The sequence below is a fragment of the Podarcis liolepis genome (genome assembly GCF_965112155.1).
Source record: "Podarcis liolepis genome assembly, chromosome: 7".
NCBI lineage: Eukaryota > Metazoa > Chordata > Lepidosauria > Squamata > Lacertidae > Podarcis > Podarcis liolepis.
The window spans coordinates 90,328,911-90,345,867 of NC_139561.1; the positions used below are offsets into that span (position 1 = coordinate 90,328,911).

At 49.2% G+C, this 16,957-nt stretch overlaps 1 protein-coding gene across 1 annotated transcript; it reads right to left on the bottom strand.

The window, feature by feature from the left end:
* Positions 1 to 2,046: 2,046 nt before the first annotated feature.
* On the bottom strand, positions 2,047 to 16,767 carry LOC310712840 (cytochrome P450 2G1-like). The gene is made up of 9 exons (XM_083516249.1): positions 16,278 to 16,767; positions 11,069 to 11,231; positions 10,809 to 10,958; positions 8,983 to 9,143; positions 8,486 to 8,662; positions 6,597 to 6,738; positions 5,385 to 5,572; positions 4,323 to 4,464; positions 2,047 to 2,715 (listed from the first exon to the last, which is right to left on the bottom strand). Exons 1-9 carry the CDS (start codon positions 16,455 to 16,457, stop codon positions 2,534 to 2,536), a joined length of 1,485 nt encoding a protein of 494 aa, XP_083372375.1. The 5' UTR covers positions 16,458 to 16,767; the 3' UTR covers positions 2,047 to 2,533.
* Between the last annotated feature and the right edge of the window lie 190 nt (positions 16,768 to 16,957).

The following is a 16,957-nucleotide window of genomic DNA, read 5'->3' on the forward strand; positions in this document are numbered from 1 at the left end:
GGTGGGAATGGGAGATTGGCAGATAGCTGAGTAATACCCCTCCCCACCTTCTCACTATATAGAAGGGTCTGGCAACTTCTGTTTCAGTGTATCTGAAGAAGTGTGCATGCACACGAAAGCTCATACCAAGAACTAACTTAGTTGGTCTTTAAGGTGCTACTGGAAGGAATTTTTTTATTTTGACTATGGCAGACCAACACGGCTACCTATCTGTAAGTAAAATTACAGTTACTGTATTGGCCCGAATATAAACTACACCTGCAAATAAGCCGCACCTTTAAAATTCAAGGGAGGGAGAAGTAGGGAAAAAGACAATACCTGAAGATAAGCCGCTCCCTTAAAATTCCGCAGGCACTCACGCCTATAAATGGCAAATGTAGATGAAAATCCCACGGGTACCATTCTCCCACGCTCCCGGGTTGCTCGGGGGGGGGGGGAGCCGCGTCGCTTTGACGGCCTTCCCCCCTTCCCCATTATTTCCAGCGGTTTGGGGGAGGCTTGGGAGCTGCGGTTGGGACAGGTGCTGTTGTCCTGTACCCCCAACACCCCCTTTGGGCAGCTGTTTCAGCAGTGATATTATAAAGTCACGAATATAAGCCACACTTTAACTTTTCGCGGTTGCAATTTGGGGGGAAAGTGGGGTTTATATTCAGGCCAGTACGGTATATAATAAAATATATTTTGATTGCAAACAAAAAACAAAAACCTTTTCCGTACCAGTTGATGATGCCACTATATTATGAGAGTCATGTTGGGTGCTGAAGAACAGAAAGGGGGTGAATAAGAGGTGGGAGCAAAGCTGAGCTTAGACCTTTTCACCAAAGGAAGCCTGCAGGTGAATTACCGTATTTTTCGCTCTATAAGACGCACTTTTCCCCTCCTAAAAAGTAAGGGAGAATGTGTGTGCGTCTTATGGAGCCAATGCAGGCGGGAGGCTCTGCTCAGCGCTCCCTTTAAAGAGCCCCGTGGAGCGTGTGTGCAGCTCTTGGGAGCTATTCCCCGAGGAGGGAGAGGGGCTGCCCTTCTCCCTCCTCGGGAAAAGCCCCCAAGAGCGCACACACTCCGCTCTTTAAAGGGAGCGCGACTCTTGGGGAAGACTTAGCCACACGCAGCCTCTCGTGGGCAGGGGATGAAGGCTCCCCTTGCCCGGGAGAGGCTGCGCGTGGCCAAGCAAGAAGCCAGGACAGCCAGCAGGATCACAGCGATCCGCGCACAGCCTCTGCAGGGCAGTGGGGAGCCTTCATCCCACTGCACTGCGGAGGCTTCGCACGGCTATCCCTGGCTTTTGTGGGAGATGGGGGAAGGGACAGAGCGTGTGGCTCTTGCGGGAGGTGGGGGGAAAGCCAGTAGGCTTGCTTTCACTGAAGCCGGGAGGGCAAGAGGGATCAGTGCGCACCCATCCCGCTTGCTCTCCTGGTTTCAGGGATAGCTCTGCAAAGCCTCCTGAGTGAAGATGGAGGAGCGCTCCCTCTTAGCTCAGGAAGCTTTGCGTTGCTATCTTATTTCTTGTTTTCCTCCCCTAAAAACTATTGTATTTTTTGCTCTATAGGATGCACTTTTCCCCCTCCAAAAATTAAGGGGAAATGTGTGTGCGTCCTATGGAGCGAATGCAGGCTCCTTGGCTTCAGCGATAGCAATGCGAAGCCTCTGAAGCGCAGAGGGAGCGCTCTCTCCGTGCTCCGGAGGCTTTGCGTTGCTTTCGCTGAAGCCTGGAGAGCCAGAGGGGTCAGTGTGCACCGACCCCTCTCGCTCTCCAGGCTTCAGGGATAGCCGCCTAAAGCCAGGAGAGCAAGACTCTCCTGGCTTCAGCAGAGAGGGAGAGCTGCGCAACGCCCCTTCAGCCAAGCGGGAGGAGAAATGGAAGGGGTTCCGTTTCTCCTGCCGCTTCGCTGAAGGGGCGCTGAGCAGATAGAGGGAGATTTTATTCCCTTGTTCTCCCCCTCTAAAACAAGGTGCGTCCTATGATCCAGTGCGTCTAATAGAACGAAAAATGCAGTACTTCCTTTGCTTTTCTCGTGTGAACGCCACATAACACGGACACCTGGCTTTATGCCCACATTCCATCATGCTTTATTTGAAAGTCCACAGCAACAAGGCAGGAGCCATGGTTGGGGGTCTACCATGTCGATTCTTGGGACCTGCCAGCATATAAGAAACAACAAGTCCAGAAGCAAATGCTGCAAGTTTTTCTTTTCTTTTCAGGTGTAAGGTCAAAGCTTAAACACACTTTGTGAGGAGATGGGAATTCAAGAGGCACCAAAGTTCTTTGGGCTCAGCAGAGGAGAGGATGGGAAGGGCAGCAATGGGGAAAGAAGAATGATAAACGCAGAGAGGCATAGACCCAGCTGAAGGAAGCCCAGTCCACAGGTAGGAACGAGGCCTAATTTGAGAGCAAAATCTTGAGTTGGCCCTTACAAAAGCCCTTGGGCGAGGGCCAGGAAAGGGAAGAAGACCGCTCCCCTCTCCCTGAGCAGCCAGAGAGACCACATTGTGCAAGAGCACAGTGGCAGGGGAGGAAAGATTTGGTTTCCACTCAACGCGGGACGATGCAGAGCTTGTAGAAGGGAGGGATGGTGGCAAAGCCGCACTCCTGGGGGGTTGTGTCAATGTCCTTGGGGTCCACAAGGGGCTTCAGCCGGAATCTCTGCAGGGTGGTGGTGAAAAAAAGGAAGAGCTCCATTCGGGCCAGCGTTTCACCCAGACACACCCGTTTCCCTGCAAGGCGAAAGGGAGAAGAATCAGCAGGGAGGGAAGACATGGGCTTTGGGGTTAGAGGCCAGGTTTAGGTCAAGTCCAACGTCCTTGGGGTGTGAATGGAACAGCTGAAATCCATGTGAATGGAGAGAGGGGAGTTTTCCTCTCTTATAGGACTAAAACCCTGTTGTTGTTTTGGCAGATCTCTCTGTGTGAGCGTGTGTGTCATCCAGTGAAACCTAGGGACAAGAGATCTAGGATGGCAAAAGGAAGTATTTCTTCAGACTGTGTATCTAAAATGGGCTTATAGATTCATAGAATCGTAGAGCTGGAAGGGAACCAATTGTCTCCCCCACCCCAACCCCAGACTTGTCCCTTACTTTGACCGACCAATGTTGGCAGCCCTATGTACAACCAATACTTCCCTCCAGCAGATTTTGCCCATATATTTGTTATTAACATCATAGAATCATAGAGTTGGAAGAGACCACAAGGGCCATCGAGTCCAACCCCCTGCCAAGCAGGAAACATCTTCCCATTCCATTGCACATTTATTTATTATGGTGCTTGTTAGGGAGTAGGGTATGTGTAAACATTACAAACGACCAAGTAAAAGCCACAGTGCAATGAAGGTTTGTTTTCTGTAGGAGACCCAGGTTCACTGTTAGTTTCTCTTTGTTGCCACTGTGCAGTTCTTGGAGTCACAAGACTCTGTTTACATTTCAGAGATTCCATACTGTTGGAAGTCTCACGGGAGATGGATGTGACGCTACTGGTATCCTGTTCCTTTGTTTTTTGGTTGCTCTCTGCTCTCATAGAGAGAGGATATGTTTCTTTTCTGTCTGCGTAGCTTCGTAATAAAACTCTTAGCATGTAGCTCATGCTATCTCAGCTCCTTCCCTGTGTTGAATACTCTGCGGAATGGGGAACGTGCTTGGAGCCTTATCAGAGGCTCAGGTTGTTAATTACATCGGAAAAGGGCGATTCCAGAAGAGTCGCTTGGTCGAACACAAGTCCGACATTCACAACTTCAAAAAGTGAAGGAGGAGGGGATGGGAGAGGTTCTCATTTCCAAAATAAAAATTAAAAAAGTGTTTAAGACAGGCTTCCTCAATCTCAGCCCTCCAGATGTTTTTGGCCTACAACTCCCATGATCCCTAGCTAGCAGAACCAGTGGCCAGGAATGATGGGAACTGTAGTCTCAAGACATCTGGAGGGCCGAGGTTGAGGAAACCTGGTTTAAGAGGAGGCCTTGGTCCAGTATACCTGAAGGAGTGTCTCCACCCCCATCGTTCAGCCCGGACACTGAGGTCCAGCACCGAGGGCCTTCTGGCGGTTCCTTCGCTGCGAGAAGCCAAGTTACAGGGAACCAGGCAGAGGGCCTTTTTGGTAGTGCACCCGCCCTGTGGAACGCCCTACCAACAGATGTCAAAGAGGAAAACATCTACCAGACTTTTAGAAGACATCTGAAGGCACCCCTGTTTAGGGAAGCTTTTAATGTTTAATAGATTATTGTATTTTAATATTCTGTTGGAAGCAGTCCAGAGTGGCTGGGGAAACCCAGCGAGATGGGAGGGGTAGAAATAAATGAATAAATTCTTATTCTTATTCTTATTCTTATTATCTACCTGAGGAGAATGGCATGAAAGCGTCATTCTTCTTGAAGCGCCCATTCTCATCCAGGAAGTTCTCTGGGTTGAAAGCAAATGGGCTTTTAAACTTCTTGGGGTCAAACAGGACAGTGTGGAGCATAGGGTAGATTTCTGTCCCCTAGGAAAAAGAGGGAGAGAATATTGAGGTCAGAATTGCAAAGATTCAGGGAAGGTTGAGAGAGAGAAGCTCTCCACCCCTTCTCTCAACTGGTGGATTGCCAGCCACATTCGACCACCGGCCAGCTCCTCCCTTTGACATCTACAGACTGCCCTGCCTGAATGTGAAGGCACCACATGGGTAGCTGACTCACAGAAATCTCATGCAATCTGGTCAAACGATCAGTTGATCTACAGGTCCCCGTCCCCCGACTCTACAGAAGCATCGCTGTGGTCATCCGTCTGGGGTCAGGGAGGCATTCCACCTCTGGCTGTAGTTCAGCTTAAGCCAAGAGGAGGTCCAGCCTTGCCATTAGACAGAGTGAGCCAGCTGCTTCAAGCGGCATGTCTGGAGGGTGAGGACTAGAGGCCAGGTGTTGGAGGACAGATGTCCCCCCATCATAGCTGTCAACCGTCCCTTATTTGACGGGAAAGTCCCTTATCCCAGCGCCGTGTCCCGCTGCTGTCCCTTATTGAAGATGTCCCTTGAATTTCCCGGGTTTCAAAGGAAGCAGCTCCTCTCCCTCCCTCCCTCCCTGCCGGCCAGGGAGGAGGGAGGCTCCAACTGTGTTGCTTGGCTTCCCAATAAGGAGTCTGAGAACGACTGGGGGGTGGAGCTTGCATGCCTTGTGCCGATTAAATCGGCCGCGTTGCCTGGGATGACCAGGGCCTAGCTGGTAAAGTCTCACACTGCGGCTAGTTTACAGGGCGCATGGGAGGGAGGGAGAGGAGCTGCTTCCTTTGAAACCCGGGACATCATCAATAAGGGACAGCAGCGGGACACGGCGCTGGGATAAGGGACTTTCCCATCAAATAAGGGAACAACAACCCATTTTGTTGTGTCCCAGACACTTTTCATCCCCTCTGCCCCACAACGGATACCTTAGGGATGATGTAGCCTCGGAATTCAGTGTCACGCATCACAGAGTGGGCCACGTTCATGGGGATGAGGTCACTGACCCTCTGCACTTCGTGGATGACAGCGTCCACATAGGGCATCTGGCTCCGGTCTTCAACGTTGGGGGCACGGTTCTGGCCAATCACTTGGTCAATCTCCTGGTGCATTTTTGCTGTCCAATGCATTTAGATCAGAGAAGGGTCAGAGAATCAGAGTTTGAAGGGACCACGAGGGTCATCTAGCCCAACCCACTGTAATGCAGGGATCTTTGGCCCAACATGGGGCTTGAATCCACGACCCCGAGTCTCGTAGTCCACTGCCTGAGCTATCCGTTTACAATGGTACCTCTGGATGCGAACGGGATCTGATCTGGAGCCCCGTTCACAGACACGACGGCGCGTCTGCGCATGCGCGAATCGCATTTTGCTGCTTCCGCGCAATTTTAGGTTATATTTTAGTGATCAAGATTTAATATATATTTTTAACTGCCCCTATATATGAATTGTCTCTGTTATACCCAACTGCAATTCAATGTATTCCTGCTGCGTTTTATGATTTTCCTGATATGGTAAGTGAGCCGGAACTGGTCTGTGACCGTAATAATAAAATTCAATTCAATTCAATAATTAATTCAACTCAGATGGAACTAAACAATCCTTAAAAAACCCGCAAGTTTATTAAAATGCAGGGAATAAAAACAGCATGTATAAAAAGCCCTGCTGGGTCAGGCCAATGGGGGACCCAGGCAGTCCCGCAACCTGGTCTCCCTGTCACCAACTAAACATCAGCATGAGCTGAATGTAACAGCACTCTCTTGACTTGCAGTTCCCAGCAACTGGGGCCCAGAAGCATATCTGCCTCCAATAGTGAAAGTACAGCATAGCCCTAGTGATTAAGAGCCATGGTTTGTCTTATTCTCCATGGGTTGGTCTAGTCCTCTTTTAAATCTGTCCCAGTGGCCATCACAACATCTTGTGTCAGTGAGTTCCATAGTTCATCACTGTGTATCCCCAACATTCAGCTTCACTGGATGGCTCTGTTGGGTTAGAACTGTTCATACCCACTTTCTCCACACCAAGCCTAACTTTACACACCTCTCTCATATCTCCCCCTTACTTACTCACTCACTCCCCCCCCCAACAGGCTAGGTTGGGCTTTAATCATCCTGGCGGCAGTGTGCTGGTTCCCTTCCTTACCTTGCACTTCGGGGTGTTTCATCAGAAACAGAAACCCATATCTCAGGGTGGAGCTGACGGTCTCCGTCCCAGCAAAGAACAAATTGAGTGTGGTGAGTTCTAGGTTCTTGGTGTTGAATTCGCTGGATGGGTTGCCTTTCTCCTGAAGACAAACAAGAAGCCAATGTCATCAGGATTCCCCCATGGGGGTGAGACGTAGGGGGAGTTGGTTTCAGGGCTGCTGCCTCTGTTAAAGTCCTTTTATGGAAGAAGGACGTCACTTGTCTGATGGGGGTGAAGAGAAACTAGGCAAGCTGGACACATGTCACCCCATCAGATCATTAATGATAATGGTGATAAATTTCTTATGCCCCACCCATCGGACTGGGTTGCCCCAGCCGCTCTGGGTGGCTTCCAACAAAAATACGGAAAACCAACAACAACCAGTGAAAGCTTCTCAAACTAGGGCTGCCTCCAGATGTCTGTGAAAAATTATATAGCTGTTGAACTCTGACGTTTTCCAGGAGGGCTTTCCATGGGGTGGGTGTGATTATCAAAAAGGTCTTCTGTTAGAATTCCTGCTCCGTGACTGCAGTCATGGGATTGTTGTCTATCACATGAAGGTGGATGTTTCAACTCCACAGAGTGGGAAGCGACGGAGACAGGAAGTTTGTGTTACTGTGTTCCGTGAAGTGGGACTATTGTCCTTTGTTCTTTTTCTCTTTGCTGTCTGATGCTAGAGAGAGAGGGAGCCATGTTGCAGTGCTCCGTGTGTGTTTATATGTAAATAAAGTAGACTAGCCAAAATGCTGAGTTGCTGAGGTCTGTCACGCGAACTGGAGTTGCGGGCTTCACGGCCCCACTACGTGCACAGTGGCTGGACCCAGCCCCCGCGCAATTGGGGGGGGGATTCCCGGCCGCTTCACCTCCTGGCCAGCCAAATCGGCTGGCTCTAGGGGTGTGGCCTGCCCTATTAAAACCAGGACACAGCCAAGGATCTCCCTCTTTGCCGCCTGCCAGCTGTTCCTGCTTTTCCCACCCTACCGCCCTATAAGGTTTTTGACCTTGCTATGGACCTTGGTTGGTCGCCATTGAGCGGCCTGGTAGGAATTTTTCCACCTGGCAAATTGGCACCAGCCACTTGGTTTTCGCCTACCTCATAGCACATCATCACAACTTTCTTGGTATTGGTGGTAAGGTATTGGTATTGCTCTGTAGATGGAAGAGGGGAGGTAGCGCCATCACCTGCCCCGCATATTGAAGAGTAGTCTGTTAAAGGATTCTGGGGGGCGTGGCCCTGTCCGAAGCCTAAGGAGGTGAGGGCCTAAGGCACACCCCGAGTCGGTGACCCCGGGGGAGTTCCCAGTTGATGTGCATCAGCAGGACTCCCCCTACTGGTGGTTAACCCTTCCTGGACTTCTAGCGGACGGGCTGAAGTCGGATATAGTCGGTTAGGAGCAATGCCTAAGCCAATACCTCTCTTCACCTGTAACCACTAAAGTTGTGGCCTTATTTAGCCCATTAACCTTAATAATTGTGTCATGTGTCATTATTTCTACTGGGGGGGGGGCGGGAACTCACCATGCAATTCACCCAGTGCAATAAGGCACAAGCTTAGAGGGGCCTCTCAGTTCGTGAGCAGCATTCACTGGACTTTGCACGATAATTTTACATGCTTGCCTAGCACACTCTAGATTCAACCGTGACTGAACTGGTGGCACACCTGATCATGAAGCAGTTGCAAAGTGTATTATCAGCAAGGTGTGCTGGCAAGCAGCAGAATCTGCAGAGCCCCTGTGGCAGTCCAGAGATAGCATCTCTTTGTAAGTGATGTGCGACTTAGTGAGCCTTGTGTGAACCCTACAGCTTCCTGTGGAAATCCCACCTCATGTCATACGCCAACAGGGTACCTTTTCCATCTGGATGAGGAAGCAGTCAATGAAGTCACGAGGGGCATTGAGGTCAAGGGTCTCCTTGTTCGTCTTCACTCTCTTGGCAATGTAGGCTCTCATGTCTTCCAGAATGTCATAGATCTTGGTGTGTGGCCCTGGAAAGTACTTCAGAATGCTGGCATACATGTCATAGAACTGCAAGAAGAAAGAAAAGGCACCGGCAGCTGACCAGGAATGCCTCCTGAGGGTCAGGAGACTTCCTTGCAAGCCAAGGAGGCCCCACTAGATGATAAGTAGCTGTTATAAACTACGGCTGGCTTTCAGACCCTTGCCCAGCCTGGTGCCCTTCTGCTTTCCACATGAGCTTAGACTCCAAATCCCATCAGGCACAGAGCACAGCCAGCAAGGCCAATGCTCAGGGATGATTAAGATGATGGGAGCTCCATTCCAACCATATCAGGAGGGTGTCTGATTGGGAAATGGATTCGTGCTCTGTCTGCTTTGAGACCGGGTACCTGAGACCAGGCGGTGCTCATCTCCCGGAAGCTGTCATTCATCATCTTCATCAGGGCCTGGAAATCCTTGTCTTCGTAGTCAAAGCGGTCGCCAAAGACGATGGAGCAGATAACGTTGGAGACGGCGCGGCTGAGGGTGAAGGTGGGGTCGAAAGGCTTCTCTGCAATGCCAGGGAAGGAAGAGGCATTGTGCTGAAGGGGCCAAGATATCTTGGGAAGTGTGAGGAACTGTGGAACACCTGCAAAGTCCTCTCCCAAACTATTCTCAAAAGATCATCTGCAGTACCCGCCCAGAACTTAAGATACCTATTGCTGACCAGGCTACTAGAATGAAGACCTTCGCTGGCTATGGAGCAGCCTTCCCAGAGAGCTCTCTCAGCGCTATCATTATGGTCCCTCTTTTGTTGCATCTTGTGAACGCCTTTTTACTCACCCAGGCCTTTTAAACAATTTGTGCTTTGGCTCTGGGCCTCCCAACCATGTTTCATTACATATTTGCCACAGAGGACTATTCCGAACTCTGCTTTTATTGGATAATAGCATTATGCATGTTAGGGATGCAGGTGGTGCTGTGGGTTAAACCACAGAGCCTAGGACTTGCCGATCAGAAGGTCAGCGGTTCGAGTCCCCACGACGGGGTGAGCTCCCATTGCTCGGTCCCTGCTCCTGCCAACCTAGCAGTTTGGAAGCACGTCAAAGTAAATAGGTACTGCTCTGGCGGGAAGGTAAACGGCGTGGTCGACTCTGGGGTTGCGGCGCTCATCTCGCTTTACCGGCCAAGGGAGCTGGTATACAGCTTCCGGGTCATGTGGCTGGCATGACTAAGCCGCTTCTGGCGAACCAGAGCAGCACATGGAAATGCCATTTACCTCCCTGCCAGAGCAGTACCTATTTATCTACTTGCACTTTGACATGCTTTCAAACTGCTAGGTTGGCAGGAGCAGGGACCGAGCAACGGGAGCTCACCCCGTCGCAGGGATTCGAACTGCCGACCTTCTGATCGGCAAGTCCTAGACTCTGTGGTTTAACCCACAGGGCCACCCGCATCCCGCTTTATCTCTGCTTACCTGTTATATTGGGGGCAATGTATGTGCTCTTTCCTCCCTGCCTGTTATCCTTCTTGAGCCCAGAAATTGTCATTGCCTTTGGGACAAAACGGCTTCCTTTCCCCAGCCTGTCTGGGCTTTGGAGCTCGTGCTTCCGTGCGCTGCTCTGGTTCGCCACATGACCCAGAAGCTGTACGCCGGCTCCCTCGGCCAGTAGAGCGAGATGAGCGCCGCAACTCCAGACCATTAGCTCCAGTCATGGCCAACTCTGGGGTTGCGGCGTTCATCTCGCTCTACTGGCCGAGGGAGCCGGCGTACAGCTTCTGGGTCACATGGCCAGCATGACTAAGCTGCTTCTGGCGAACCAGAGCAGGACACAGAAACGCCGTTTACCTTCCCACCAGAGCAGTACCTATTTATCTACTTGCACTTTGACGTGCTTTCGAACTGCTAGGTTGGCAGGAGCAGGGACCGAGTAACGGGAGCTCACCCCGTCGTGGGGATTTGAACTGCCGACCTTCTGATCGGCAAGTCCTAGGCTCTGTGGTTTAACCCACAGCGCCACCCGCATCCCCCTTTATCTCTGCTTATCTGTTATTTTGGGGGCAATGTATGTGCTCCTTCCTCCCTGCCCGTTATCCTTCTTGAGCCCAGAAATTGCCATTGCCTTTGGGACAAAAAGCCTTCCCTTCCCCAGCCTGTCTGGGCTTTGGAGCTCGTGCGTCTGCCCACCTGGTGGGGCTGCTGACCTCTTCCCTGCCCTTCACTTGGCCTACTCACGGTTGGTCTTATGAAATTCCTCCAGCAGGAACTGAGCTTCCTCTCGGATCCGATCCTCAATTGTTTTTTTCCCCATGCCAAAATTCCTCAAGATTGTGAGGGAGAAGCGTCGCAGCTGCTTCCAGCGCTCTCCCTCAGAAAACACCACCCCTGCAGGTATGGGGAGGAGAAAGGGGAGAGGGATTGAATAGCAGCCAGGAAACAGCAGACACAAGACTCCTGCGTTGCAAGTCGGACCACCCTGGGTTCCTCCTCCTCACCATAACCATCAAAGGTCCTTTGCAGCGTGGGGTTGGTTTTCCTTCCGCTAAATTCCTCTGCCTTGTCTATCAGGGCCTCCTTCACAGCTTCATGTCCACAGAGGACCACAATCGGGCGATTTCCAAAGTAGACAGTGAACACTGGGCCGTATTTGTCGCGCAGCTGCACAGGAGAAAGGCCAAAGGCTACTTTTTAAAATTTAAACAACAGAACAGTCTTTAATCCACTGCTTCTTTTTCTTACAATTCATTGGCACTCTTACATTCATCTCTGTGTTAAAATATGTTCACTGAACTCCCTCAGACTCTTATTTTGTGGGAAGGAGAGATATGCCAGGCAGGAGGCTTTTGGCACATGCTCAGAGGGCCTCTACCTGCCACCAAAATGCACTTTATCAAGCAAGGCGACAAAATGCATGAAAGCAAGTTTCCATTCCTGTTTTGATAAAATTTTGAGATTGGTATGTCCCACACAGACTGGCTCTGCAAGTGTCAAGATGCTTGTGGGACAGTTCTGCAAGGTTAAATGCCATTTCTGACTAAACCCTCTTGTGGTGTGTGGACAGAAATGGTTTTAATGTTGTCTTTTGAAACGGCTCTGACCCAGAAGGCTCTAAAACATGATTCTAGGCTGAAAATGCAATTCTAGGCTTCATCCACAGAGGTTTAGTCTCCAGATCAAGGGAAGTCATAGTACTGCTTTATTCCACCTTGTTCAGAGCCCACCTGGAGTCCTATGTCCAGGTTTGAGCACCACAGTTTAAGAAGGATATTGACAGAGGAGGGCAACTAAGATGATCAAGAGTCTGGAAGACAAGCCTTATTTATGAGGAATGGTTGAGGGGCATGTTTAGAAAAGAGGACCAGGAGATGATATGATATCTTTCTTCAGACACAACTAAACAGCTATCACATGGAAGACACAACAAGCTTGTTTTCTGCTGCTCTTGGAGGGCTTGGACTGATTCAGACTGCAAGAAAGGATATTCCAACTCACAATTGCATGCCCAGGCGGAGACCCCCCCCCCCCGACTCCCAAGAGACCACCAGGGAAGGCCACCAACTTTCCAAGGCTCAGGAGTATCTCTCCGGTGGTCCTCCCTGGCCGTAAATCTCCCTCAGTTGAGAGAGACCGGGGATAAGTGACCCCTCCCTCCTGAAAGGAGCAGACTTGTCTTCTGGCATGTCATAGAAGAAGAGTCAATCGTAGTTCTAAAACTACGATGGGGATGCAGGTGGTGCTGTGGGTAAAACCTCAGTGCCTAGGACTTGCCGATCGCATGGTCGGCGGTTCGAATCCCCACGGCGGGGTGAGCTCCCGTCTTTCAGTCCCAGCTCCTGCCCACCTAGGAGTTGAAAAGCACCCCCAAGTGCAAGTAGATAAATAGGTACCGCTTTATAGTGGGAAGGTAAACAGCGTTTCCGTGTGCTGTGCTGGTGCTGGTGCTGGCTCGCCAGAGCAGCTTCGTCACACTGGCCACGTGACCCGGAAGTGTCTCCGGACAGCGCTGGCCCCTAGCCTCTTAAGTGAGATGGGCGCACAGCCCTAGAGTCGGACACGACTGGCCCGTACGGGCAGGGGTACCTTTACCTTTACCTATATACACAGAATCCATCAGCATGTCTGTGCTCTTTGAGCACCAGTACAGAAACAAAAGAGAAGACTCCCTGGAAAAGACCCTGGTGTTGGGAAAGATGGAGGGCCCAAGGAAAAGGGGACGACAGAGGACGAGATGGTGGGACACTGTTCTCAAAGCTACCAGCATGAGTTTGACCAAACTGTGGGAGGCAGTGGAAGACAGGAGGGCCTGGCGTGCTCTGGTCCAGGGGGTCACGAAGAGGCGGACACGACTAAACGACTAAACAACAACAACACAGAAACAGCATCACAAACAGAAGTGAAACTAACTTCCAACAGTACTGAGACTTCCTGTCTAACGCTCTCTCAGACACTCAAGTGATATACAAAACATAGTGCTACTACTGGAGCAGCACGGATGGATAAAAATCCTAACAATATTCACCGCAAGCGGACCGGACTGAAGCCTGCTCACTCGCGGTCCGCTCAGCCGGCCCTACCTCCACCACCCAAGCCACTGATTGGATTATTTGAACTGGGGTTTGGCAGGGTTAGGGTTAGGGTTAGACTGGCATTCCCAGACCCTTAATCCTTTTTTCGTGGATCATTTTGTTGCTCAAAATCCTCCCCACAGCGTGACAAACTGTTTCAAAAGGACTGGAACAAATTTATATTTTACATGAAAGAAAATTGTAAACATTTGAAAACGTTTGCAGGCTTGAATTGAAATGTTTTGTAATGTAAATATAAGGAACTGAGTTACCGATAACAAGGTGAACTACTGCAATAAGATTGAAGGTAAATAAGTGATTGTAGAAATGAGAAGAATATAGAAAGATGTGTGGAAGTCAGAAAAAGGGAGGGAAGGAGGTCGATGCTCTTATCGAGTAATAAGCTATAGAATTATGTAACAAAATGTGAATATGAAAAAAGTGGAAAATTCAATAAATATTACTTGAGGGGGGAAAACAAAATCCTCCCTCCACCTGATCCATTTCTCTTTGCAGGGGAAAATAAACCACAAGACGTCCAACGAGCTGCTGTGAGGATCCTGATGTTGAACAAAAAGTAAGAGTACAAATATTTAAATAAATGGAGACATTTATGAAATATAATGCCAGCAACACCTGAACAAAAAGCCTCACTATGTTGACACATTTCATCACCAGGGGAACCATAGCTGAGCATTGAGGGGGGGGCGGGGCGGTGTTGCTTAACAATTTCCACTGTAATGCGCAGCTCTTTCTCAAAGGCAAATGGTTAAAGCCAAGCTCAACCCGTCTCCTACTCTATCTCCCAACCTCAATTCCAACCCACCTCAACCAACCCTCTCAACTCTCCTGTCTCTCTTCAAATCCTCTCCTTTTAAACGCTCCCTCCTGGAACCACGGCCAGTCGGAGGCTGCCGTTCATTAACCATTTGCTGGCAGGGAAAGAAAGAAACACTTGTTGATCCAACCGGTCCAGCAAAACGCAACGTTTTCGTCACACGTGGTTTCGAGTCCTGTGTTGGGCAAAAGATCCCTGCATTGCCAGGGGTTGGACTGGATGACCCTGGTGGTCCCCCTTCCAACTTTGCAATTCTAGGATTCTATCCAAAATTAGAGTCTCCAAAATGCTGCCTGTTGTTGTTTAGTCATTTAGTCGTGTCTGCCTCTTCGTGACCCCATGGACCAGAGCACATCAGGCACTCCTGTCTTCCACCGCCTCCCGCAGCTTGGTCAAACTCATTTTAGTAGCTTTGAGAACACTGTCCAGCCATCTCGTCCTCTGTCGTCCCCTTCTCCTTGTGCCCTCCATCTTTCCCAACATCAGGTTCTTTTCCAGGGAGTCTTCTCTTCTCATGAGGTGGCCAAAGTCTTGGAGCCTCAGCTTCAGGATCTGTCCTTCCAGTGAGCACTCAGGGCTGATTTCCTTCAGAATGGAGAGGTTTGATCTTCTTGCAGTCCATGGGACTCTCAAGAGTCTCCTCCAGCACCAGAATTCAAAAGCATCCATTCTTTGGCGATCAGCCTTCTTTATGGTCCAGCTCTCACTTCCGTATATCACTACTGGGAAAACCATAGCTTTAACTATACGGACCTTATAATTAAATGCTGTATAGTAAATGCTGCCTACCAGAATGCAAAACAGGTTGGAAAGTTTAAAAAGAAGGGGAGGGCTGTGAAAGATAACATGTAGGATTGCTGTTGAGCTGTTTTTTAAAAAAAGAAAAAATGTTTTCGGAAGTTAGCAAGAATCATGCTTAGCTTGCTGAGTGCTGAAAGTGCACCTCAATATTTGGTCCTCACAACAACCTTGCAAAGGTAGGCAAGTGGATTTACTACTGTTACTTCTACTCGCAGTAACGCTCTTTTGGCACCTCCACTTTCCCCAGGAAAACCTGCTCTTTAATGCTGAATCGGAACAAACAGCAATTTGGGTTTTTTGAGGATTGCAGTTTGCTCGATTCCGTAGTAAAGAGCGGGTTTTCATGGGGAAAGCACCAGGGCAAAATAGGGAAATTGTTCAAACAGGGAGCTTTCAAACACAGACCTGTGCCAAGAAAGGGCAGCGCAAAGGTAAGGATGGGTGAGTCCTAACAGGGTTTTTTTGTGTTATTTAACCAAGCTGGCATCAGGCAAATGGGTGAACATATGGATCCAAAGAAAACAGAAGCAAAAGATTAGCAAGTGTGTCAACTCTCATTTTTTAAAAAAATAAAATTTAATACAGTCTCTGCAAAAAACAAACAAACATAGCATTGAGTTTATAGTGTCATTTTACATCATCTTAAAACATTAATGGGTCATTGTAAGCTGTCCACAGACCTGTTTGGGAACGGGTGGGAGAAATTTGCTATCTACTTCCCTTGTGTATGAAAAGAAGGGGAGGCAGGTTTCATCAAAGGTGTCTCTCTTTATAAAAGCTTTTGGACGGACAGGGCAACCATCATCTAATCTACCCAACTAGAGGCAGGCAGGCCGGCAGGGATACAAGGAGAGAGATGGAGGAAGGTGTTTTGGTGAGAGGCAGAGAGACAGGAATATCCAGAAAGCCACAAAGAAGACACAGAGACGCTAGTTGGGGAAGCACTGTATTTTGAGCATATTCCTGTGCAAGAGAAAGGGTGGAGATGGAAGAGGAGAGAGATGGAGGCAAACTGATGCCTCCGTGAATCTCAATTATTTGAATTTCCCTTTGACTCCTGGGTGCTCTGTTCCTAGAAGGGCTAGAGGAGAAATCTGGTTCCGTTTTCACTGGAAGGCTAATCTACCACCCTTTCACTTTCTAAAACCATGCACAAACTGAAGCACACGGATCCAGGTTCTGCAACGCAGATCTCCAGCCAGACAATGACAAATGAAGACACCACAGGAAAGGGTGCATGCAAATGGAAATATTCAGGGAAATCACTTGAAAAAATGTGCACATTAATCAAAAGGGCATGCGAGGGGGAATGTGTTTATAAGGAGAGACATTTGCACTAAAATGCTGGTAAATTTCCACGAAGATTTCTTTTTAAAAAAAAACAGTTTGCAATTTTCTCCAGAAATACTGAGAACTGAATTTAAGGTTGGAAAACTGAGAAGCAGAGAACCAAAACTGAGTGCGCCTTCTGCCCCTGGTTCCCAGAGGCAGTCAACTCACCCTGAGGAGGGATTTCAAAGTTTCTGATGACTTGATCTGCAGGAAATTTCCAATCACAGGTAGCGGCATGGGTCCGGGGGGCAGCTTCCCATGGCTCGATATGCTCCTCACTGCTGCCGAAATGAGGAGCCAAGTCAGGCAGATGACAAGAAGGAGAGTTACAATGCTGGCCGGGTCCATGATGGAGGTCACTACCAGTCTGTCGCAGTGCAGACAACTGTCCCATTTTGACAGGGTTCTAGATACTGAATCAAGGCTGGATTTGGCCCCACCTTCTGCGTTATGTAACTCCACAAGGCCAACCTGTTGAGAGCTTTAATCCCAATAAACCTATGCCAAAAGTTAATCATCTATTTCCTGGTTATCAGGATTGTGAATATTTGTTCCAGGAGCACGAGAGTTTGTGTGCACATTCTTCGTGATGTGGGTAAACGATTTCCATGCCAATTGACTTTAAACTTTTTAATCTAGTGGTTTCTAGTCAAAGGTCACGTTGTCCGCCTTTGGACTCTCCTGATAATTGCGTATTGATTCCAAAGTTGTTATGAAATTTTATTTTTTGAGGGTGATTGCAAGACTAATAGCCTCCTTTGAGTGGAGGGGCTGGAAGGAAGAAGGAGTGGAGAGAGGCCTGGCTGGAGTAGAGAGGGAAGCAGCCAGAATCTGAGGAAGGTTGCTCA

Coding starts and splice junctions, on each gene's coding strand:
- LOC310712840 (XM_083516249.1), bottom strand. CDS start 16,457: ATGGACCCGGCCAGCATTGTAACTCTCCTTCTTGTCATCTGCCTGACT. Junction 6,739..8,485: donor TCCTCATCCAGATGGAAAAG/GTACCCTGTTGG, acceptor GTTTGTCTTCAG/GAGAAAGGCAACCCATCCAG. Junction 5,573..6,596: donor GAAACACCCCGAAGTGCAAG/GTAAGGAAGGGA, acceptor TGCATTGGACAG/CAAAAATGCACCAGGAGATT.